The 25,829-nt window shown below is 37.4% G+C and overlaps 1 protein-coding gene across 5 annotated transcripts in view; it reads left to right on the top strand.

Annotated features, from left to right (window-relative positions):
• N4BP2L2 (NEDD4 binding protein 2 like 2) overlaps window positions 1-25,829 on the top strand; it is a 74,779-nt gene that overhangs the window by 17,514 nt on the left and 31,436 nt on the right. For 2 of the 5 annotated variants that reach the window (XR_014237270.1, XM_082366282.1), the window contains exon 7: window positions 1,031-1,132. The exons of 1 other annotated variant lie outside the window; for it this stretch is intronic. Coding sequence is in view for 3 of the 4 variants with exons in the window: in XM_082366282.1 (XP_082222408.1) it covers window positions 1,031-1,132 (102 nt within the window). In the remaining variant the exon portion in view is untranslated. Of the gene's footprint in view, window positions 1-1,030; window positions 1,133-6,389; window positions 7,047-7,987; window positions 8,076-25,829 lie in introns of those variants that run through there. 2 more of the 5 variants (XM_082366285.1, XM_082366284.1) reach the window with 2 other exon arrangements.

The following is a 25,829-nucleotide window of genomic DNA, read 5'->3' as shown; positions in this document are numbered from 1 at the left end:
AGATAAGAATATGATTTCTATTTATTTGTACTAACAGTGCTGTTTACATTTAAATGTGTATTACCATGCTTTATTTTGTGTAACACATACGTATGTTTGTGTATATTTGTTCATCCTAACTAAATATGATGTAGTAGGAATATGCTAACTCATGTTTGTGTGTCAATGTATATGTATTTATTTATATCAATACATACACACATTTCCATTATTCACTATTTTCATATATTTTTTTTGTTTCAGAGTAGTACTTCTTAGTATTTGGGCTTACTTTTCCCAGCATTTTATTATGTAAATTGACATTTTGAAATAGTAAAGGATTTAATTTTGGCACAGGTGAAACAACTGGTAGGTATATACTGTGTGTCCCTTTCCCTTTGTCCTTATAAAACTTTACTCAGAAATAATAGTACTGTAAATCTATAGTATTTGAACAGTAGCCAGTTTATTTCGAGGATGTAGAGAATTGCCTTTGGAAGATACAAATTATGAGGAAACATGTTCATGATAGTAAGTCTAAAATAAATTTCCAGATTTTATTACAGATTCCACTTATATCCTAGTACTTCTGAGTAGTAAATAATCATGCAGAGATCGTTAATCGTTGCTGGTTATTTTTAAAAATTATACATGCTTATTGAGGCAGGGAAATTAACATTCTGGAAGACTTTTTTTTTTTTCTTTTTTTGCCGCACTGTGCGGCATGTGGGATCTCAGTTCCCTGATCAGGGATTGAACCCGCGCCCCCTGCATTGGAAGCCTGGAGTCTTAACCAGTGGATCACCAGGGAAGTCCCTAATTTTTTTAAGACAAAGTAAATTAAAAGTTCCCCCAAGCATTGTGGCTAATTTTTTTTGTATTTTTTGAACAATAACAGAATAGAGGAATGAATATGCAATAAAAGATACTAGAATCACTATTATAAGTCATTGCTTGATGTTAAAAATCTGTAAAATATGAAATTTACCAACTAAGGATTTTTCATCAAAATTTTTTCTTCTATTCAGATATATTCTTTTTTTAAATTTAGGTATATTCTTAATGGAATAGTTCCCCCAGCTGCTACCTGCCATTCTGAGTTGGTCTCCATCACAAAGAATAAAATGGGCATTACTCATCATATTCAACTAAGGTGAACATTTTAGTTAAACAGAATATAATGATAGCTTCTAGTTTGGTTCAGAAAGATTAACTTGTTTTTTCATAGGTTTTCATAACTTGTTTTTTCATAGGAGAAGTGAAAAATAACTTCTCCTTTTTGATAAGTAAATTTATAGTTTTCTATATGTCATAATACTGCTAATAAAAATATTTGTGTGGTAATTAAATTGAACTTTTTATACTGCTTTTTAAATTGATAATCTTTCCTTTCAGTATTCACCTTTCTGAAAAAAAAATGTTAGCTTTTTAATATTTTGATGTCCGTTTTAAAGTAAGATTGTTTACAAAAGATTGGGTTGTATTTTGTTGGTGGTATGATAGGGTGGATTTAACTATTTGAAGTTTGCTTATCTCTTGCCTAATTAATATAGGTTACGAAATTTTCCAGTTTTATATATTGGTAAGTTTTGAAAGAGTTCATGATTTCAAAGGATATAAAATATTTATTTTGACCATAATTGAGTTTTTGTTATTGTAGAAATGTCTGATTTTCTGAGCCTGGTTTTTTAAGTATTTATAAAGAAAATTGGTGGTGTTCTCTGAAGAAATGCGTTTGTTCATGTATTATATTAGTATTGGGTTGGCCCAAAAGTTCATTCAGATTTTTCTGGGGTATCTTACAGAAAAACCCGAACGAACTTTTTGGCCAACCCAATACCTTGACCAGATAGGTTTACCAGCCTTTATTGAAGTTTTATGTAGTATTGTAACATGAATGCAATAACTGAGAATTCAGTTATTAGGGCTGGAGTGTTTTTGTGTGTGTTTGTCTGCAACCCATATAAATAGAGTAATGCCTCTTAGTCTGAAATCATAACAAAGTATTACTTAGTTTTGTTACAATGAGCATTCAGAATAAACATTTGGTGGCAGCAGAACAGCAGATCCAGTTAGCTGTTTATAGAGTTAAATTTTGTAGATTACAACTGATAAATAATTTTTTCTCATTACAATTGTTTGCTGTAATTTTTGTGAAAGGAGAGATTATATTAAGGGATTAATGGGTGTCTTCTTTGGTGATGGTTTTCTTTCTTTAGAATTAAATAAGATTGGCATACCAATTTTTATTTTATTTTTTGAATTAAGGTATTATTAAAACAATTGGTTTCCCTGTATGTATGCCAGATTTTCTCCTTAAAACATCCTTAGGATAGCAAGAAGTAGTATTAAGTTCGTTGAAATAGATTCTGAAGGAGGAGTAATTGGTGATTGTCTTGTGTGTCTTTTTTATTCCTTTTTTTTACTTTGCTAAGCAGCATTTAAATAATTCAGTTGATTCAAATTGCCAAGGTCTCAAGTCTAAAAAATTTTCAATTTTGCATGGTTTGTAAATTTCAGAGCAAACCTTGAAAAGTTTATAATTTTGATTTTTGCAACTAAAATCAGAAAACTTGTAATAGAATGGTTATACTTTACATTCAATATCTTTATGTAGACTGCACTGAATGGCATAATTTTTGTCATAGAATATCCATGTGTGTAAACTCAATTTTGAATGTATCTCCTATGGAAATTCTTAATACATTGTTGCTGTCAAATTATGCACAGGAACAAGGGGAAAGAGTAGCAAAAGAAACTCTGAAAAGAGAGCCTCAAGAGTAAATAGAGAGTAATTTTTGAAGCTAGGACTGTGTTTGGAGAGTTTTGACTTTTTGGTATCTTTAATAGAAGTTTATTTTAGAATTTAAATTAGAAATAATCTTTTTCTTTCCTTTCCTCCTAACAAATTTTGTTCTCTGAATGATAACCCTGTCATATTCCAGTTGTGAGTATTGCACTCATTACATATTATAATACACTTCCCAGTACAGAGTCCATTAACTTCAATAAGCTGTCTTAAACTTAAGTATATAGAAAATAGACTATTTTATCTAGCATGGACATAGCCATACTGTGACCCCTAATCTTAGAACTAGACACAATCACATTAACAAGCAGGTGAATGACTGAAGACTTCATCAGGGAGTGTTGTCTAGTTGTTAATATTTCCATGTTGTTTTTTTAATTGAACTGTTTGTAAATTAATGGGAAGATTGAGAGATTTTGAGATGACCTATTGGGCTCTTTGCCTCTCAACTTTATTGGTAACTAAGAGAAAAAAAGTAAGAATAATCTGTTCATTCATGGTTAAAATTGTGTTCAAGTTCAGTACAGTCCATTAAAATACACTTTATTTGGATTATTATTATTATTTTGCAGTTTCAACTGTATTCTCAGATAGGACATGTAAAATTAAAGTTTTACCCTACAACTAGTAATTACAATAATTGCACAGCTTTGTTAGTGTCTCTTCAGTTGTAATTCTGGACTCTTCAGGTTTTTTAGTATATCAAAATGAAAGAAAATTTGATTTGGGAGAGGTTTGTGGGTTCTTTCTCCTCTTTTATTCTTCTGTCTTTTTTTATTCTTTCTTAAGAGTATTAGAAATCATGTTGCTTTCTTGTTTTTTTCAGTCTTTTCCTGTACATGTTTTCTTTTTCTTATGTGCATTTTCTGTCCAGCTATCTTCATGTTAACTTCATAACATTTTTAATGAAGATGATGGGATGGTAAGTTACTGTCAAAAATGGTGATAACTTTTTTCCCTCCTGTGTTCCACTGAACTCATATTTCCTTATGAACCTTATTTAATCATGTTAAACTTATAGGTCACAGCTTTGCAGTTTCCTGACCCTGTGGTATAGGTAGAACTTTGATATGAAAATACTTGGAAAGATTTATATAGATTTTTAGTCTATCAGTGTTACTCATTGGTTAGGAATCCCATAAACATGGCGTAGTACTTGGATGTATGTATTTGAGAAAAAATTCTTCTCCAGTACTCAAGCCTCATGCTGATAGACTAGTTGATAAATAGTAGTTGGAAATTCACTGTTTTGGAATTCACTGTTATGTCATGGTTCTCTAATCTGCCATTCTTAAAGAACTGAGTGCTTTTGAAGGAAAGCTGATAGCTAATTTGAGTTCAGCTTTTACAAGTGATTCTTCATTTCTCCAGTGCTGCTACAATGAGGAATAGGAATTTAATAGCAACAAGCCTTAATTTAATAATACTTATTTAAGTAGCTGCCATTTAGTTAATGCCTGTCAATGCCAGACCCTATTCTAAGTGTGATTATTACAGTTTCTAATTTTTTATAACAATTGTACAGTGTCAAATTTTTTATAAAGAGGAAACAAAAACTTACAGAGTTTAAGCAATTTATCTTATGAACATAATATCTCTAGGGAGCGATGGTAACTGGGATTCAAATGTAGTTCAGACATATTCCTCACCATATCCCATTTTATCTTTTAAACCACATTGTTATCTTTGGTTAAGTTATTATTATTAATTTAAGGGGTTTTTTTCCAAGGTAGGAAAGAAATTCCAGTGGAGAGTTGAGTGCATCTTTATGGTACCTTTGAATTTATAGGGTTAGAGGTATGTTGACTTACCAGTGAAGCTGAGTGAAGAAATCTGTAAGTGGCCATTTATTTAGAATGTTTAATTTAAGTCAGGATTGAAAGCTAGGATGTCATTTACTGTTTAAACATTTTCTACAAAATATACATTGATAATTGATAATTATATTTCAGCAACATCTTTTCAATTGAAGTTTTACATATGCTGTTGTGCTTTAATGTTTACCTTTTATTTTAATATCTCCTGATTTTAATTAGCACTGGAAATGTGTAGTATTCAATAAATGGATTGTTAAATTATATAAGCTGTTTGTTTTGATGATTAATTTTGAGGCAGTATTTCCTAAACAGATCAACAGTATTTGTAAGTGGTCTTAATGTATTTTTCTTTTAATGTCCACTTATTACTTAAGTGTGCTAGCAGTAGCTGTTACGGAAATTACATCAGTTTTCTGATTTTCTGAAGAATTAAGGATTTTTTCCTTTTGTAATAATTAGCATCCTTTTTCTTTTATGTTTAAATTAATTTTCTAAAATTAAAGAACAGTAAAGGAGCCAGTTACTTAAGTTTACTCTATAAATAAAATATTGAATTAATTAGATTCTGCAAGGAAAACCTTTAAGTACAGAATGAAGAATTCTTACTGTTAACTATTTGCCTTATTTTGTTTTAGTTAACTTAAAAAATAGAAGGGCTGGATCTTGTTTGGTTTTTCTTAATTCCTTGAGAAATTAAAACTCCTAGTTTGTGGCTTTTTTCATTATTGTTTCTAAATGTGAAATCAGAGGTGGAATTTTTGTTAGAATGGGGAAGAAATAACATTGGTTTCATGAATAGATTAAGATAGATTTTGGTTCACGAAACTGGAAAGCAGTACATTATGGGATTGAGATTATTGGAATAGTGTATAATGTAACACTGGCAAAGATGTGGTTAAAATATTTCATTTTGAATATAAGTAAATTGAAGTATTTATAGGAAATGTGTTAGGAGGCCTGGGCTAGACATTTTGAATTAATTAAAAAGTAGTGAGAAAAAAAATTTTTATTTTAATTCTGGGGAATGATAGGAAAGAAATTGTTAAAACTAGAAGACTAGTGGTCTCAAAAGTGATATTTCTCCCTCCCCATCTTCCCTTTGCTGTGTAAAGACTAGTAGAGCCCAGGTATTACATTAAGAAAGATTATCTTGTACCCTTAAGGGCCATGAAAGCATGGTCTTCCTTGTCTTGTCTTTGGAGCTTTGTCCTTTAATGAGTCAGTAAATATTTGTTGAATATTAGTCCTAGTCTTCTCCTGAGAGTAGTCAACAACCTTTTGAAATTAAGGACCCATTCATCTAAATAGAGCAACTTTATAGGGCAGTTCGTAATTTAGGAAACATGGAAATTTAGAGTGTGAATTAGTTGTTTGATACTTGCTAGGAGAGAGAGTGTCCAGGCAGAGAGGAAGGCTCATCCATTTAACTTGTTGTAGCTAACACCATCAGAGACTTGTTCGAGGTTTTTGAACCTCACTAGTAGTCCTTAGAATTGTTGTTCATGATCCAAAAATTAAATACTAGAATACAGATAAGTAGAGCAACCTTGAGACTTTTGATTTTCTATTTCTTTTAGGGTCATTTAGAGCTTATGTTCTTATTTTTTGCTTTAACACTTCTATTCTTACTCTTAACTTTCCCCATGAGATTTCATCATTTCTCACTTGGACGTAGTAGTCTCCCCACTTTTATCTTTGCCACCCTATAATTTTATCCACAGAGTAACTAGAGAAAGCTATAATTAAAAAAAATTTTTTTTTACCATAAATTACATCCCTCCCAGGGACTTCCCTGGTGGTGCAGTGGTTAAGAATCCACCTGCCAACGCAGGGGACACGGGTTCGAGCCCTGGTCCGGGAAGATCCCACATGCTGCGGAGCAACTAAGCCTGTGTGCCACAAGTACTGAGCCTGTGCTCTAGAGCCCGCGAGCCACAACTGCTGAGCCTACGTGCCACAACTACTGAAGCCCACGCGCCTAGAGCCCGTGCTCTGCAACAAGAGAAGCAACTGCATTGAGAAGCCCTTGCACTGCAACTAAGAGCAGACCCTGCTCGCCGCAACTAGAGAAAGCCCGCACACAGCAACGAAGACCCCACGCAGCCAAAAAATAAACAAATTCATTAAAAAAAAAAAAATTACCTCCCTCCCTGCTTAATTAAACTCTACGTGATCTGGCCCTTGGCTTCTTCCCTGACCCTGTCTTGTACCACTCTCCTCTTCATTTACTACATTTCATCTATACTGGACTTTTTGTCTGTTCTTCAGATATGCTAAGCTTGTTCTTGCTTTAAGTGCTAGCTGTTTTTTTTGCTCTATTTTTTCTGTTCTTCCTATGCCTAGCATAGTTCTCAACATTCAGGTCTCACTTCACATGTCACTTCCACAGAGAACCTTCCCTGACTATTCCAATCTAAAATAAAGGAACCCCACCCCTGTCACTCTGTTACATTGTCCTGTTTTGTTTTCGTCATAGTAGCTATTAGTAGTTGAAGTTATTTAATACTGATTTGTTGGGAGTCTTTTGAACTAGAATATAAATTCCATGAGAACCTGTTTATTTTGTTCTTAGGTCTATCCACAGAACCTAAAGCAGTGCCTGTAATACTGTAGGAGCTAAAAAATACGGGCTGAATGATTTTATACCCATTGTTTCTGTTAACAATATTACTCCCCAAATGTGTTTTCTTCTTAAACCTGTCCTCTGCTCTCCAGCCTATATACTTAACTGCCTACCTGACTTTTCTACTTTTAAGCCTGAAAAGTTGAACCTGCGATCTTCTCTCCCATCTATGGAACTCCAGGATTTTTTTTTGCATAGCAAATGGATCTACCATCTATCTATTTTTGCACACCAGAGACTTGAGAGTCTTCTTTGATGCCTCCTTTCCCCCTTCATATTGTCCATCAACTGGGGTCTTTGAATTTTGCCACTTAATTATCTCTTGAATCTCTCCATTTTTGACTGCCATCTTTCTAGTTTGAATTATCATCTCTTCCTGAGACTGGGGTCCCCACATCAGTACTTGCTCTGTTCTAGCCCTTTTTCTCCGCAATCTAACAAGACTGAAGTATAATGTACATATTAAAGAGTGCTTAAATTATAAGTATATAGCTCAACAAATACTCATGAAGTGAACATATCCATGTAACCAGAATCCTGCTCAAGAAGTAGAACATTACCAGCAAATTAGAAGCCCTCAGTACCCCCTCCTTTCCACAGTGGTCTTTGTAAAAGGAAAGTATGATCATGCATAAAACCTTTCAGGTGCTTCCCATTGCTGTTAGAATAAAGACCAAAAACCATAATGTGGTTGATGTGGCCCCTTCTTTACTATCTAACCTCATGTTTTGTTAACTCTTCCTACTTTCTGTTTTCCAGCCTTACTGGCCACCTCTCAGTTCCTTGAATGCGCTATTTGTTCCTTCTTCCTGGAAAGTTCTGTGTGCACACACCCCTTCCATACTCATCCTTCAGATTTGAGCTCTTCAAGGAAGCCCAAATTTTTGGACATAGCAGGCTTGGTGAGGTCCAAAATACATATTATATGCTTTCATGTACTTTTTCTTTATTAATTTGTATGAGTGTATGATTATTTCCCCTCCCTTCATTTTTAAGCACCATGTGTCAGAGGTTGTTACCATTATATGGTCATCAGCACAATGAAAAAGAGCAGTATTCAGTATTCATACAACAAGTGAATATGGGTAGTCTCAGCTTGTTCTGGGCTGAATTGTGTTCCCTCAAAATTTCATGTGTTGAAATCCTAACCCCCAGTATTTATGATATGACTATTGTTAGGATATAGGACCTTTAAAGAGGTAATTAAGGTAAGATGAGGTCATGTGATTGAACCCTAACCCAATATGATGGTGTCCTTACAAGAAGAGGTGATTAGGACACAGACACAAAAAGGGAAGACCTTTTGACAACACTGGATGAAGACAGCCATCTACAAGCCAAGGAGAGAGGCTTTTGAAGAAACCTACCCTGCTGACATCTTGATCTTGGACTTCTAACCTCCAGAATTGTGAGAAAGTTAATTTCTGTTGTTTAAGCCACCCAGACTGTGATACTTTGTAGCTTTGGCAAACTAACACAGACTTTGGTACTGGGAAGTGGGATGCTACTCTAACAAATACCTAAAAATGAAGAAGTGACTTTAGAACTGGGTATGGTAGAGGCTGGAAGAGATTTGAGCTTCATGTTAGAAAAAGCCAAGGTTGCCTTCAGCGATTGTAGGTAGAAATATGGACGTTAAAGGTGATGCTGGTGAGGGTTCTGGGGCGGTCAAGAAGGCTTCTGTCACTTTAGAGATAGACATATATGATCATGAACAGAGTGTTGGTAGAAATATGAAAAGGGTGCTTCTGGTAAGGTCTCAGATGGAAATGTGGAGCATGTTATTGGAAACTGGAGGGAAGGCAGTCATAAAGTGGCAAAAAAACTTGGCTAAATTGTGTTTCAGAGGTTTGTGGAAAATAGAACTGGTAAGTGATAAATTTGGATATTTAACTGAGATTTCTAGGTAAAGTGTTAAAGGCATAGCCTGGTTTCTCCTTGCTGCTTATAGTAAAATGCAAGAGGACAGAGAGAATTGAAGAAAGAATTGTTAAGCAAAATGGAACCAGAAACTTGAAGATTTGGCAGTTCTCAGCCTATGCATGTTGCAAAAAATTAGAAAGTGTGTTCTGGAGACAGCATCAAGGCAGTTGCTAGACAACCATTTGCTAAAGGGAGTATGGGCATGTGACTTATGGATTCATTAAGCTAACTCAGCAAGACCAGAGATGGGGATATGGCAGCAGACACACTGCCAGCTTGGACTGAAAGAGACAGGACAGGATGAAATGAAGGAAGGCTGTCAGACTTCTGAGATTCTACAAGACAAGTCACTAGAGCTATCTGTGGTGATCTGTCTGTGAGCATACGTTGTCCTCCAAGAAAAGAATAGAAGGACCCTGAAGGCAGTTCAGAGGTTGGCAGGGTTGCCATTGCCACCATGGGATCAGAGCCCCAAGCCTGAGGGGGTGGGGCTACCACCTTGGTCAGCCTGGAAGGCAGGGCCTCTAGCCCAGTGGGCCCAGAGAACACAGCATGGAGCCAAAGATTATTCTTTATTATTTATTATTAAAGATTATTCTTCAGCCTTAAAATCTAATGGAATTTGACTTATTGTAGACTTGCTTGGGACCCATCATCCCTTCTTTCTGATTTTTCCCTTTTGGAATGGGAATGCCTGCCCCACCATTATATTTTGAAAGCAGGTAAGTTGTCTAGAGTCACAGGTTCACAGCTGGAGAGGAATTTTGCCTCAGGATGAATCATATCTCAGGTTCACCCATACCTGGTTTAAATGGTATTTAGATAAGATTTTTGGACTTGATGCTAGAATGGGTTAAGACTTTGTGGGCTGTTGGAATGGGGTGAATGTATTTTGCATGTAAGAAGGACATTAATTGGGGGGCGCAGGAGAGTGGAGTGTTAATGGGCTGAATTATGGCCCCTCAAAATTCATATGTTGAGGTCCTAACCCTCAGTACCTCAGAATGTAACTGTATTTGAAGATAGCACCTTTAAAGAGGTAATTAAGATCATATGGATGGGCTCTAATCCGATATGACTGGTGTCCTTATAAGAAGAGAAGATTAGGACACAGACATACACAAAGGGAAGACCTATGAAGACACTGGCGGAAGAAGATCATCTACCAGCCAAGGAGAGAGGCCTTAGAAGAAACCAACCCTGCAGACACCTTGACCTCAGACTTCTAGAATTGTGAGAAAATAAACTGTTGTTTAAGCCACCCAGTCTGTACTTTGTCACAGCCCTAGCAAACTAATACACAGCTATTATACTAGCTAGTTGAGAGGGACTTGTGAGCCATTTCCTTCTCTCTTCTGCAGTTCCTTTATGTGTAAAATGAGGGCATTTGACTGGATCAGTGGTTCTTAATTTTTAATTTAATTCAAAACTCTCTGAAAATGGAATGTGTTTCATTAAGAAATGTATAGTGGGTCGCCTGACACTGTGAGTTGTTCACAGCGCAACCGAGTTCCGTGTTTCAGACTATACCTTCGAGGTACCTCAGATTGTCATGAAGAGCAGAAACCACTTTTAGTAGAGCACAGAGTGTTATTTTATTTTTATTATTATTATTATTTTTTGGTTGCGCCGGGTCTTGGTTCCAGCAGGTGGGCTCCTTAGTTGTGGCACACGAACTCTTAGTTACGGCATGCATGTGGGATCTAGTTCCCTGACCAGGGATCGAACCCGGGCCCCCTGCACTGGAGTGCAGAGTCTTATCCACTGCGCCACCAGGGAAGTCCCTAGAGCACAGAATTTTAAATTCCAGAATTTGAAGAAAAGTTGTAGTTCTGACTGCAACTTGGGCAAGTCACTTAATTTTCTGAAACTTTTCCCTGTAATTAAATGAGAATACCTTCTCAACCTGTAACAGGGTTATTGGATGGATTAAATGAGCTGAGTATGTTAGAATTTCAGCTGAAGTAACTCATGTGTTAGCCTTGAAATTCTGTTATTTTGTCTGCCTTTTGATGATTTCACCTCTTTATACACTAGGGATGGGCAGAGAAGGAAACACCAACTGGTTGATTTTTATACTAGTTAGAAATGCTAGGAGAGATGTAGAAGGATAAAGTTTGATTTTTTGGTTATTTATCAAAGATACTCATATTCCTAATTAGCATAAGCAGTCAGGAATTAAGCTGTGTAATACCTCAAAACAATTTGTGATAATGCATGTGCTTTCTTGTCATGAATACTGGCACTGTTTTTTCACCTGTGTGGTATGGGCTGTTGGTATGATCAAGTCAATTTGATATTCACATTTTTACTGACAAATTTGGTATGATTAGTTTCACAGAGCAGACCACACGAACCCATTTCTTTAAAAGAAAAAACTTTTTTTTGTTTTGTTTTGTTTTGTTTTGTTTTAATGTCAGGTGTAATAAAAGTAAGGAGCCTTTCACCACCACTCTTGGTTTTCATGAAAACATTTTTCCTCTTGTTTTTCATCATGACCTTCTATGTAATGTTCATGTGACAGTGTGATATCAGCTTACCTGTAGTTATGTGACACTGTTAGTTAATTGCACCCTAGGCTTCTATGAAATGAGTCATTCAACATAGGAACATCAGTTTGAGTGGATGTCAGCTTTCTATTTTTGTAGTAAGGGAAGTGACAGTTGTCACAAGATTCAGTAGAAAAAGGGGAAGAAGGCATATGGTGGAGGGTCAGAGAAGTAGTCTGTAATATTTTAAAGTGTAATTACTAGTGTCTCATCTGTTTATTATTTTATTTTAATAAATTTATTTTATTTATTTATTTTTGGCTGTGTTGGGTCTTTGTTGCTGCACGCAGGCTTTCTCTAGTTGCGGTGAACGGGGGATACTGTTCGTTGCAGTGCGTGGGCTTCTCATTGCGGTGGCTTCTCTTGTTGCGGAGCATGGGCGCTAGGTGCGTGGGCTTCAGTAGTTGTGGCTCGTGGGCTCTAGAACGCAGGCTCAGTAGTTGTGGCGCATGGGCTTATTTGCTCCAGGGCATGTGGGATCTTCCCGGACCAGGGCCTGAACCCGGCCCGAACCAATGTCCCCTGCATTGACAGGCGGATTCTTAACCACTGCGCCACCAGGGAAGCCCTGTTTATTATTTTAAATGATAGTGTTCTAAATTTTTAATAACATTCTTCTTGAATCACTTCTTAGATTATTTTGTACTCTTACAGTGACATAGAAGAAATTATTATATTTAGAAACAACTTAACTATAGAAGAATGAAGTTCTCTGGAGGCAGTATAGATAGCAGTCAATGGAGAAAGGAAATCAGAAGAAAAAGCAGCTAATCAGGTTTTAATTGTTTAAATAATTGGCTGTTGAGACTTTCTAAATAAGGTGTTGATAAATTGCTGTGGTGTGGAAATAATGTGGAAGGTTCAAGAAGTGGTGTTTGGTCATAAGAATTCTCCCCTTACAGGAGCTGCTTTAGACCTGCTGAAGGCACAGAGCCCATAGTAGGTCTCCAGGACAGAAATTCAGGTGAGCATCTTGCCCAGGGAGGTTAAAAAGAGCCATAGAAGGTCTTAACTAAAAGTCTCAGAAAACACCAGAGATTCTGCTGAGGAAACAATATATTCAGTCCACAAATATAAAAGAAGAACATAGTAAACTGGGAGGCAAAAAGAGTCGGGGGCCAGGATCTGAAATGGACCTGAGTAAATAAGGTTGGGTACATACAGGGATGATACTAGGCCATTGCCATGAGTGGTATGGAAATACTAGAGGCTTGGTTTACTGGTTGTTACACTGTATCATTTCTTGGTGGGGGATGGACTGATTTTAAGGTACAGTATTGTACTAAAAGCTTCCTGTTTGCCTTTCCTACCTTGAACAAAAGTTTTATCTTGATTGTTCTTGAAAGGTGTAGAGGTGGAGGCGGGAGGTCGGGATTGGGAGGGGAGAGAGTAGGCTTGGGAAAATTCCCACAATTTACTATGACTCTTTATCTTAGGTTGTCAGGGCTTGGCCAAAGTATAAAGTAGAGGACTGGAGTTCTTGGAGGCCAAGAACAGTGTGAAATACCTGATGGGTATAAATTGGAATTGAGACTTGATAGTATTGATTTGAATAGGCCCATGAAGAAGTCTTCTAGCATTTGGCAATCATGAGAACATGAAAAGCATGGAAAATAAATAGGGCTTTTTCTCTGAATTGTCTTGCCTAGTGTATATCAGAATGATTTATGTTCTTCCTAAGGACATCAGCTGTATCTTGACTCTTGGGACAATCTACACAGATACATAGTAGAAGTACTCAGTGCAGTGAGAAAATAGCAGGTGTAAGCTGTAGTTACTAGGAATGGAATGATGTTTTCTGATTGGAGGAATGTGGTTGAGAAATATGAACCAGTAGTGAGAAGGGGCAGTAAAATGTTTTCTGCATGAATGTGTAGCAGTGGTGTTACTTTTCCACTGTTCATTTACTAGATTGGTAGTCAGTAAGTGAAATGTGGAGGACGAGGTTCAGGGAAAAGTGGGATTTAGTAGAGGAGAAATAGTATGGGGAAAAGGCCTGTAGGCAGTAGTAACTGAAGGGTCAAAGTCCCAGAGGCAGGAAACAGTAATGGATTTATTCATGCATGTATTTATTCATTCAGCAGTGTTTCATGAGTGCTTACTATGTGCCAGACATTGTTTTAGGTGGGCTGGGGCTCGGTAACTCCACCTGCCACAGGCTCCATTTAGTAGTCTTAATCTGTCACCTGTTAGAGGCGTTGCCAAGCATACTAGTTAGGAAGCTCTACTCTAGAGAAGGGCCCAGGAGACTCTGAAAACACAATGTTAATGAACTAAGACTTTATCTTGAAGATAATGGGGATCCCCGAAGAGATTTTAGCAGAAGTATGACATAGTTATATTTGTTTTAATAGGTGTTTTTCAAACTGTTTGTGGTGAAAGATGAGTTTTTAAAAATTTTCCAATGCGCCGCAGTCTGATACTTTAGTAATGTATAATAAAAAAGTGAATTACTAGAAAAAATTTAAGTCAAATATTTTATAATTAAATTCAACAGATATAAAAATTATTCTCAGATTCCTGTAAAAGTTACTTAGTTTCTGTACTCTCGTTGCAGACTGGTTGCAAACCACTCATGGACTGGAATCCGTATGGATAACCCTTCTGAGTAGCATTGTTTGGAATGGAACAGTCTTGACAATGAGAGTAGTAATAGAAGGAAGGAAACATCTGTGGACATCAGACATTACCAGTTAGTTGGAAGGCCATCAAACATTTTGTGGTGTTTGTTGAAGAGTGACCTAAGGTTGCCTAACTGGACAACAGTTAGGCAGAGGCATAAAGCTTACTGGTGGGTCTTACTCTAGTGGTAAGCGCCCCTGTCCACTCTAGTGTAGTCTCCTCCGTTTCTCCCCCAAGCATTCTGCTCTTTGGGAGTCACTCTGGAGTGGCCCTGGTGTTGGTCAAGTGTAGCTTATGTTTAACCATCTCTTGATTTATAGAATTTGATTATTTGTTTTAGTTTCAGTGGTGACCAGAAGGTTACAAAGATAGGGTGGAACATCTCTCAGGGTAGAGTGAGCTTTGTTATTGCCTGGTTTTCCAGATCATGTGACAGAATCGGCTGGGTCATTTTAGCTGTCCGATATATAGGTTGTAAGAAACTAAAAACTTTGGAGCAAGGGAGCCTCTCTGAATTGACTAAAATGAAAGATGAGTGGAATGGTTAGCCCTTCTGCAACGTTAGTGCATGAAGCTACCCTTGTTCTGGTAGAGGCAGTTTTCCTTGTTTTTCTGTTTTTCTTTTTGTTCCCCTACTAAAAGCACCAGCATTTATCAGGGAAAAATAGGGGTTCTCCTCAACTCATGTTGTGTTTTTCTTTCTGTATTGTGGAAGACCTGAACTGCACTCTGGAAGTGAATACACCCATCCGACAGGGATGTAAGATCACCCAGTATGTTATTTAGTCAAGCTTTTTTTTTTCTTGATTAAAAAAGGGCTTGTTTGTCTGTAATAAGTACGAGTCCACTTCAATTTGTATGGGCTCCTCACCACACCCTTACTTAACCCTGCCTACTTTAAGTTGGGCTGGCCTGTCCAAGTCTTGGGCAAGAGGAGTGAGAAGGCACTATCAGGTTAGAACCCATATTCTTAAGGTAGCTGATAAATTCAAGAGTTGTTGTCCTTGGAAATACACTCTGAGGCGAGAGGTCATTGCAGAATGGCTCTTGAATGTGCAGTCAGAATTTGAGGAATTTAGTGGCATGTCAGACCCACCCCTTGGCACAGTCAACAAGTGTCTTTGTCTTCCTCACCGGGGCTCAGTCTCAGATATGTCAGAAAGGTGGTCAAAACGCAGAGGTAGCCTGGCTGCATACCCCTTTTTGCAGGGGTAATGTGCAAATTATGTAGTAGTTGGTGTGGTGCGCCAGTCGGCTAGCTGGCACATTTGCTGTCTTCCTAGTTGTCTCAGTCAAAACCCTGGAGAAGCTGCAGTTCCCACAAGTAACCAGATGAGGGCAACTCTGGGGAATCGATGGTGCGTGGTCGCAGCCTTTTGATCAAGGGCTCAGAAGGGCCCCACCAGATGTTTGCTTGCTGGGGTGTCATTGCCACTACCACTGATAGCTCATCTCCCACTGTGTTCCAGGCCAGCTCTGGCAGAGGGGACATGATGGAACAGGAGCTGGCTGGCTGATTGCTGAGGTGGCTAATGGCAGGTCTGTTCCTTGTCAAGACCCATTTGAGTTTCCCAGGGGTAGGAAAGGCAGGAAAAGCACAGGTTAGCCCTTGGGAGTCCCTGAAGAGAGCCAATGGCAATGTTCAAAAGGCACGATTTTGAGGGAGTTAATTGCATATGCACCAACCAGTCATAATTGAGACTGGTTACTGTGCTGGAGAGGAAACCTGTGGGTCCTTTTGGGTGCCAAGTCCTTAACCTGTTACTTGATGGTCAGTGGGAGGTGGCGGGGAGGGTCTGGAGAAGGGGTTGGACTGTGAATTAGGAGGGAGCTCAGGGTACTATATGCTAAATGACGCAGAAGAATTTAAGTATTTTAACAAACTGTGTGTGGCCACAGAAGCACACTGACTGATTACTTTAGCCCTTTGAGGTCTGAGACTCATGGCAATTTTTACAAGTATAAGGAAATTGTGCGGTTTCTCCAGTTTTCCTTTAATTCTTCTCTGGGATAGGTAAAGTCTCAGACTGTGAAACAAGAGTACCATGTGTTAGGTCAGTAGCACTTTTCTCACCTCTGCTATTTGCTGGCATTGGTTGGAGACTAGAATTTGCACCCTCACCCCCACTTTCCTGGATACAAGGAGTAGAGTGTGGCCTCTCACTTGTACACGTTGAATTAGTGGTAGATGCGTCTCTGTGGCTGCCCATTTTAGGGACAAGTCTGAAAATTTGTGTGGGGAGGTGAGAGCAAATAGATTTGGTTGAGGTTCTGGTCAGACAGGTTAGTGATAGACCACAGCTAAGGCAGGATATTCTTCTCAAGGAAGCCAGGAGTGGAAAAATGCAGAAGGAGTGTTCAAGCCAACGTCTTTGGAGAACTTGGAAGACCAATTTCATTCATTGTTTCCAAGGCTGAAGAGCTTGGGAGTCCTAGAAGGGAATGTGAGAAAAGCCACAGAGAGAGGAAATTCCAAAACCATCATAGCACACAGTACATAGAATCTCTGGCATCCTTTTCAACTACTTGATACTTTGAAGTGTTGGGTATGTATATGTATAAAGGTACAAGCTCCAAGCCTTTATATTGATGAATGTAGAGATGGTGTGACACATCTTTCTGTATGTAGTTGACATTTATATAGAAAATTAATAGAAATTATGCAGAAAATGAGACAAATACTGTACCTGGAAATCTAAGATATGTATGTAGGAAACAGATGAGAAAGTATCACTGATAATTATTCTGGTAGGATCAAAGGAGAAGGAGAATGCTGTGGAGACTTCAAGCAGTAAGAAATTGAGCAGGGTAGGTTTGAGTACATTAGAGATGGCTGATTGGGTGTGAGAAGGGTTAAAACACATTGCTTCTAAGTATAACAAAACAGCTACAAAGATAGTGTAGTGAATAGAATACTATAGTCACTATCAAGAAATTAGAATCATTGTTTTCATACTACAGTTTTGTTTTGTTTCGTTTTGGCTGAACCCCAAGGCATGTGGGATCTTAGTTCCCCGACCAGGGATCGAACCCTCGCACCCTCCAGTGGAAGCACAGAGTCTTAACCACTGGACTGCCAGGAAAGTCCCTCCTACTACAGTTTTGTGACCCTTTACAAGTTGCTGTCCCAGTTAATGACTCAAATATTACATATAAAGATAAATGTCTTTTTGTTTCTCATGAATACTGTGAATATTAATGAGATGCTATTTATGGTATACTGTGGATTCTGCAAAAAATAACAAACATTGTACATATTATTGGCAGAATATTTAACATGTTTTAAAAAATGGGTTTTTAGGGCTAAAAGGGATTTACAGGACATCTAGCTCAAATCTCACATTTTATGAAAGAGGAAATTAAGGTCCTAGGAGGTGAAATAACTTACCACCTAAATTCAGTGGAAAAACTAGAACTAGCGTCCAGCACTCCTGGCTTTCAGTCATTTCTTTCCTTTACCAAAAATCATCCCAGTAAGTATTTATGGTGACTGATATTAGCTTGTAATGTTTCAGTAGTTTATCAGTAAGTGAATCATTGGCAGTTGCAAATTGGCTACCCAGAAAAATTCACGGAGATTCTAAGGCGGTTATATGAAAGTTGGTTTCCTACTTAATTTATATATCAAAAACGGCATAAAGCATCATTGAAGATAGGCTCAGTTTTAGGACTTGCTTGACTACATTTAACATTTTAATAAGAAACCTTGACAAGAGACTTTGCTGTAATTTGGGGGTAGGGATGGGGCACTTAGCCAACTCAGCAATGCTTGGCATCTGAGCTCTTTGTAAACTATTTTGTTGAATGATTGTGGGGATATTGGTTGATAATGAAAGCCTAAGTAAGACCCAGGTCATGTACCAATTTAAAACATGAATGTACTGTACATAGGTAAGGTTTTCATCACTTTTACACACCCTAAAGTTAACCCAGTTCTACATGCGCAACACAGTGATGCGCAGGATAGAGAAGTGAAAACTGAATCAAAGAAGTCAAGCTGTATGCTGCCTGGAAGTCAATCATCTCTTAAAAAAAATCCAGAAGTCTACAGAAGAGTGGCATAGTCTGACCTTTATGGCCATAGACTTGAACCCACTACAGATTCAACTTTTTAGACAGTTTCTCCTTTGGAACATAATACTAAATGGAAAAAATAAAGTCACTGGTGAGGTACAGGAATGCAGCCAGCCAATCACAAAGGTTGTACAGTCTGCAACTCCACTGGCGCCATATGTGCCAGGGTCCTCCTAAGAGATAGTATGTCATGAAACAAAAGGGACAACTGCAAGCAGGAAAGTAAAAGATTTATCGGTGTACTCTGAAGCATGACTTGAAACCATGCTACTGAGCTATTGACATGAAGGAGGAAAAAGCAATGGTTAGTATGCTGTACAGCTTTCACAGGTGGGAGCTGCTCCTTCTGAGCTGTTCAATAAGATAGAACTCAATCAAATGTGACTGACAGGTATGTAATGAGGACAGTGATCTGAAGTACACAGTGTGCAAATGATCTGTTGTGCTTGCACTGTTTTTTTGGATACACAAACTTGGATATAAATTATACATTAAATAATTCAAGCCTGACCTAAAAAAATTCATACAGGAGGTGAAAGAAAAGTCACAGTCCTTTTTATTCCTAATGCCCTTCGTAATCTACTTAGACAGCTTTGTATGCATCCTTCAGGCCCCTTTTGTGTCTGTGAAACACACACATGCACATGTATGTACACATGATACATATTTACATTAATTGAGGCTCTACTGTGTTCCAGATTTTGTGCCAGATGCTTTTTCACTCCAAACACAAATACAGGAACAGTTCACTCATTCAGTAGTCATTTCTTCATGAACGTTGGAACATGGCTAAAATCTCAAAAGATTTAAGAAAGGGTTTCCTGATTTGCTAACGTAGATGTCACATGCTCTCTACACACACCAAGTCCTTATGCAGTACCTTTCAAAAGTTCTCTTTCTGAAGCAATTTACATTTTTTTTTTTTTTTTGTACAAAACCCAAATGAGGCTATTTTAATTGTTTCCCTACCACAGATATTTTTAACAGTAGCAGGTGGTAGTAAAGTTGGGGCAGTCCTAGAGAGAGTAATATAGATCTGATAGCCTGAAGACATTTGAGGATACAAAAACACTATGAAGTGCAGGTAAAAGAACTTGAAAAGCTTAACTATGTGGGGTAGTTTAAAAGAGTAGCTCCTACACATTTGAAGTCATTTAAGGTGTAACTATAGATCAGTATAGTAATGGTAACTTATTTACAGTGACAACATGTGGAAGGCAGAAGTTTGTTAAAACCATCTAGGGGCATCAACCATTTTCCAGTGAATGGAATTATTGATGTCTGTCAAATGGCTAAGTTGTGTATGGTTTTTGCTAGAAAATTAGGGCTACAAAAATGTACACATTCTGTTGCTTTCTGTCAGTGCTTTCTATTTACATAAATGATGGGCTTAAAAATAAATACACAATTTTAAATGTATGAAATTTTAAATTTGTGCTTATGAGACCAACCAGTTTTGGAAAGTTTTTAATTCTTAGAGGGCATGATACTTTTTTCTTAATTTCATGTTTGAAAAGATTTTTAAATGTAGTTACTGTATTCGTTTTAAAACAACAGCTGTGACTTTTTTTTTTAAAGTATTTTATTGTGGTAAGAACATTTAACAGGAGATCTACCCTCTTAACAGATTTTCAAGTGTACAATACAGTATTATCTATAGGCATGACGTTGTACAGCAGATCTCTAGAGCCTATTCAACTTTTTTTTTTCCTTTAAAATATTTTTTATTTAGTTTTTAATTACCTAAGTGGTGCATATTCCAAATGATACAGAAATGTACACAATTAGGATGGAAACTTTCCCATCATCTGTGACTTTTAAATGTGTTAAGCATGTTAACTTGGAAAGTTGTAGCAGATCAGGGCTTTCTTAATAGTGCCTGCTACTAATGGGATTTACTAAGTAGGTGTAAGTTTGCGATTTTTAAAAAAAAATTATTCTGTTTATTTATTTTTGGCTGCATTGGGTCTTCGGTGCTGCGCTCGGGCTTTCTCTAGTTTCGGCAAGCAGGGGCTACAGTTCGTTGTGGTGCCCGCGGGCTTCTCATTGCGGTGGCTTCTCTTGTTGCAGAGCACGGGCTCTCGGCGCGTGGGCTTAAGTAGTTGTGGCACGTGGGCTTAAGTAGTTGTAGCTCGTGGGCTTAAGTAGTTGTAGCTCGTGGGCTTAAGTAGTTGTGGCTCGTGGGCTCTAGAGCACGGGGTCAGTAGTTGTGGCACGTGGGCTTAGTTGCTCCGCGGCATGTGGGATCTTCCCTGACCAGGGTTCGAACCCGTGTCCCCTGCATTGGCAGGGGAATTCTTAACCACTGCGCCACCAGGGAAGCCCTCTAAGTTTGTGATTTGAAAGGGTGTTAGCTTCCTTTTCGAGCATAGTATACTAATGAATTCTTACTTTAATCATATTTATTTCTGATAAGAAAACAGACATGTTGAGCTTAAAATAGAATACATGTAGGAAAAATAATTTTTGAAAGTTTATCTTTGTGTTTTGGGAGTTAAAAGTAGCATCTTTTGAAAGTGCTAAATCCTAAGGCAGTAGGTGTAATGTACATATGAGATTGTGCCTTGATATCACAAATCTTATTTCAGGCTTAGGGCAAGAAGTAAAATTAAACACGCTTCATAATACATTTCTCTTTTCCTGTAGTTTTCAGAAAGTCATTTTGTTTTAGTATTTAATTCATTGCTTTTCAAATCTGTCAGAGGTAAGCCTTTTGGGGAGATATGTGAAAAGACTTCTTTTACAAAGTAATATTTCTTTTTTTCCATATATGCAAATTCCATAATGAATGACCATTTCAATTAGGAAGAACTTCTAGTAAGTTAATGACACTTTATGCAGTTTTTTTTGTTGTTGTTAACTTCTGGGGGTTTTGTTTGTTAGTTTTACTTTTTCCCTGTTGATTATTGGCTTAGCTGCTTTGTAGCCTGAAATTACTTTGACATGACTAGTCAATCAAGAGAAATTGTTAATAATTTCAAATTACTAGAACTTATTCCATATCCACAGAAATTGTCTCCCCTTTTTGTATTTGGTCTGTGCTTAGGATAACATGAGCAGGATTAGTCAGGTGATAATAGTGATGTTGGGATCTATGAATTCTTGTAATTCATGACCATGTAATTTGTCATGATGAGTTGGGGGAGCAGTATTGCATAGTGTTTAAGAATGCAAACTTTAAATGCCAGAGACCTCTGCCACCCACCAGATGTTTGGGGAAAATACTTAAATCTCAGTGTCTCTATCTGTAAATTGGGGTTGTTAATAGTATCTATCTCATAGGGTTGTTAGGAAGATTAAATAAGGTAATACATGTAAAGCATGTATAGTAAGCACAATGAGGAAGAATGTTGATATGATTTATGATTAATAACTGAGTAAGAAGAGTCATTTGAGACTCAAAGAATATCGAAAAGAAAAAGCAGCACCCTGACCCTTTTCCCTGCAAAATTCCAGACCTATGAATTCTCTCTGCCTGGGTTTGTTCTGTATTTTCAGGTTCTGAGCCACTGTCTTATGGACATATGCTTCTCTTCAACCATGGAAGCATTAATATGTCTCAGTTGAGGCTACTGGAGAAAGTGTTTTCCTGCTCTAAGCAGGGTGAAAAATGAGGATTTACTCTAGTTACAAAATTAAACATTGCATTTCCCACAAATTGTGTAAGTCACCAATATGTAACTCAGAGAAAAGCAACAGCTTCCACCGTTAACCTAGTGGTAAAATTATTCACTCAACAGCACCTCTAAGTCACAGGCACTGTTCTAGGTACTGGGGGAGCAGCTGGGAGCAAAATGGACAAAACTTCACAAGAAGTCAAAGTCAAGTCAATCATACGGTATGTTAGCTGGTGATAAGTGCTAAGGAGAGAAAGAGAATAAGTAGTGCCTGGCCCAGGGTAAGGGTGCATGTGTTGGGGTTGCAGAGGGAGGCATGGTTGCAATTTTAAATACAGTGGGTAGGATAGGCCTTACCTGAGAAGTGCCATCTAAGCGCCTTAGTTTTCCTAATTTTGGTTTAAACAGCTATTAAGAGAATTTTGGAACAACATAAAATCCAAGCCAAAGTATTTTAGTGTTTATTATATGACCACATAACAAAATAAATTATATTTAGCCAAACATTTTTCTTTGTGAATAGTGGGTATTTGTGAAGTAATGCTGTTAGTGTAAATTGTTGTTTCTTAGCAGTGAAAATGAACTGCAAGTATTTTTTAAAAAGAATTAGAATTGTCCAAATCTTGGCGATTAAATTAGACTTGTAATAGAAGAAATGTAGTTCATAGAATTGGAGTTAATGTGTTAGAATATTGAACTCATTTGCCTTTTTAATCATGGATTTTATGCACGCAGCAGTGTGATCTTGTCAAGGGAAAATAAAAAGGCTTTTTTGTATTTGAAGCAATCCCTTTGCACTAATGAGAATTTACTTGAAAAGGTGTTAGAAGATTTGGAAATGAACTACTTCCCTTGGGGAAGTTAACTTTCAGGAAAAGGGTGATTTTTATCTAATATATCTTAAAATATATGCTGCTTTATCTCTTTATACAGTTTTTAAAAATTTGACTAAGGGTGGGCATAATGAAATCAATATACCTAAGAATAAACTAGATTTTAATTTTGAGAACTTGCAGTTATTATTGGCAGTAATAAATTTAAAGCATTATTATCTCAAAGTGCAATCTTGAGAGCTCACATGATAGAAATAGGAAAATTAATGCAATACGCTATACTGTAGTTTGAATTGGAACTATTCTTGTTCATGACTATTGAAAATGTAGAGAAGTCACCAAGTAATACAAGAGCTTTTTTTAGAAAGTGGGTGTTAACAGTAATTCCTGAGTCTTACTAGCTAGAACTGAATTTGCACACAGGCTTTTTTGTGTGTGTGTGGGGGTTAAGTTTATGTTCATTAATCAAAGCTAATGTTCAATAAATCCATAAGTGGATTTATTATTCTAGAGTGAAGCTTAGATGTTGAGAAAACACATTTATATGTATTTTTTCTTTGTTTTGCCTAATTTGTTTACTGAAGAAAGCCTTTATTTATTTATTTTTCTATTACAAAAATAGTACACCTTCAGTGTAGGAAATTCTGGACACACAGAAAATCATAAAGGAATCAACCCCCATAGTTCACCACCATTAATATTTTGCATATTCCTGTGTTTTTAAGTCTATATATGTGCATATTTTAAAACACATAAATATACAAATACATCAGACCTCTATTATTCTGAGATATATAATTTTGACAGCTGTATAGCATAATGGTTGAAAACATAAGCTTTGGAATCAGAGAGACTTGAGTTTAAGTCTGACTTCATATATTGTTAATTATGAGAACTGGGCAACTTTCTAAGCCTCAGTTTCTTTATCTGTTAAATGGGGACGATTTAACAGATCGTAAGTTGTTTTTAGGAAGGATTAAATAAGATTTTATATATATATGACTTAACAAATATCTGCCGCCATAGCAAGTGTATAGGAAATATGAGCCATTATTGCTGTTTTTTTTTTTTTGAATTGAAGGCAAGCTTTTTTTTTTTTTTTAATTTTTATTTATTTATTTATTTATGGCTGTGTTGGGTCTTCATTTCTGTGCGAGGGCTTTCTCTAGTGGTGGCAAGCGGGGGCCACTCTTCATTGCGGCGCGTGGGCCTCTCACCACCGCGGCCTCACTTGTTGCGGACCACAGGCTCCAGACGCGCAGGCTCAGTAACTGTGGCTTACGGACCCAGCTGCTCTGCGGCATGTGGGATCTTCCCAGACCAGGGCTCGAACCCGTGTCCCCTGCATTGGCAGGCAGACTCTCAACCACTGTGCCACCAGGGAAGCCCAGCTGTTTTCTATTTCAGGTTTGTTTTTTTTTTTTCACTTCAGTATGTTGTGAGCATTTTTACAACCTCAGTCTTATTTTCCTGAATGATATTTCCTACTGTATTAACTCAAATTTATTATCTGAATATTTTATCTTTTACTTTTAAATTTTCAATTAAAATAATGACTTATATTAACTTTAGTTGTAACTATAATTACTGATTGGATATAAAAAAGGTTTATGTTCAAATTTTCTTTTTATAAATTTATTTATTTTTGGCTGTGTTGGGTCTTCGTTGCTGCGCGCAGGCTTTCTCTAATTGCGGCGAGTGGGGGCTACTCACTGCGGTGGCTTCTCTTTGTTGCAGAGCATGGGCTCTAGGCACGCAGGCTCAGTAGTTGTGGCGCATGGGGTTAGTTGCTCCGTGGCATGTGGGATCTTCCCAGACCAGCACTCGAACCCATGTTCCCTGCATTGGCAGGTGGATACTTAACTGCTGCACCACCAGGGAAGTCCTTAAAACATACTTTTGTCACTGCAGATGGGGTACATAATTTAGACATTTTCTTGAGTTCCAATTTCTCCACGTTATTACCCATACCTGTTATTGTCCCTTTTTTGTATTATAGGCCTCCTACTGGGTGTAAAATGGTATTTCACTGTGGTTTTGATTTTGCATTTCCTTGATGTCTAATGAGATTGAGCATCTTTTCATGTGCTTATTGGTCACTTTCATATCTTCTTTGGAGAAAGGTCTATTCTGATCCTGTGCCCGTTTTAAAATTTGGATTTGTCTTTATATTATTGAGTTGTAAGAGTTATTTGTGTATTCTGGGTACAAATTTCTTATCAGATATGTAATTTGCAAATATTTTCTCCCGTTCTGTGGATTGTCTTTTTTCACTTTCTTGATGATATCATTTGAAGCACAAAACTTTTTAATTTTAATTAAGTTCAGTTTATCTACTTTTCTATTTGGTTGCTTGTGATTTTGGTGTTCTCTAAAAATTCACTGCTTAGTTCAAGATAATGAAGATTTACACCTATATTTTCTAATAGAATTTTTATGGTTTTAGCTCTTATATTTAGGTCTTTGATTTATTTTGAGTTAAATTTTGTTTATGGTGTGAGGTAAGGTGCAACTTGATTCTTCTGCGTATGGATATCCAATTGTCCACCATTTGTTGAAAAGACTCCTCTTTCCCCATTGAATTACTTGTCAAAAATAAATTGGCCATAGATATAAGGGTTTATTTCTGAACCCTCAGTTCTGTTCCATTGACCTCTGTGTTTATCTTTATGCCAACACTACACAGCCTTGATTGCTATAGCTTTATAGCAGGTTTTGAAATTAGGGCGTATGAGTCCTCCGGTTTTGTTCTTTTTCAAGATTGTTAAGGCCAGGGCTTCCCTGGTGGCACAGTGGTTAAGAATCTGCCTGCCAATGCAGGGGACACGGGTTCGAGCCCTGGTCTGGGAAGATCCCACATGCCGCGGAGCAACTGCGCCCGTGAGCCACAACTACTGAGCCTGCGCGTCTGGAGCCTGTCCTCCGCAACTGGAGAGGCCGTGACAGTGAGAGGCCCGCGCACCACGATGAAGAGTGGCCCCTG

Source organism: Balaenoptera borealis (assembly GCF_965194805.1).
Source record: "Balaenoptera borealis genome assembly, chromosome: 18".
In the NCBI taxonomy this organism is placed as follows: domain Eukaryota; kingdom Metazoa; phylum Chordata; class Mammalia; order Artiodactyla; family Balaenopteridae; genus Balaenoptera; species Balaenoptera borealis.
This window is presented reverse-complemented; position numbering and strand designations above follow the sequence as displayed.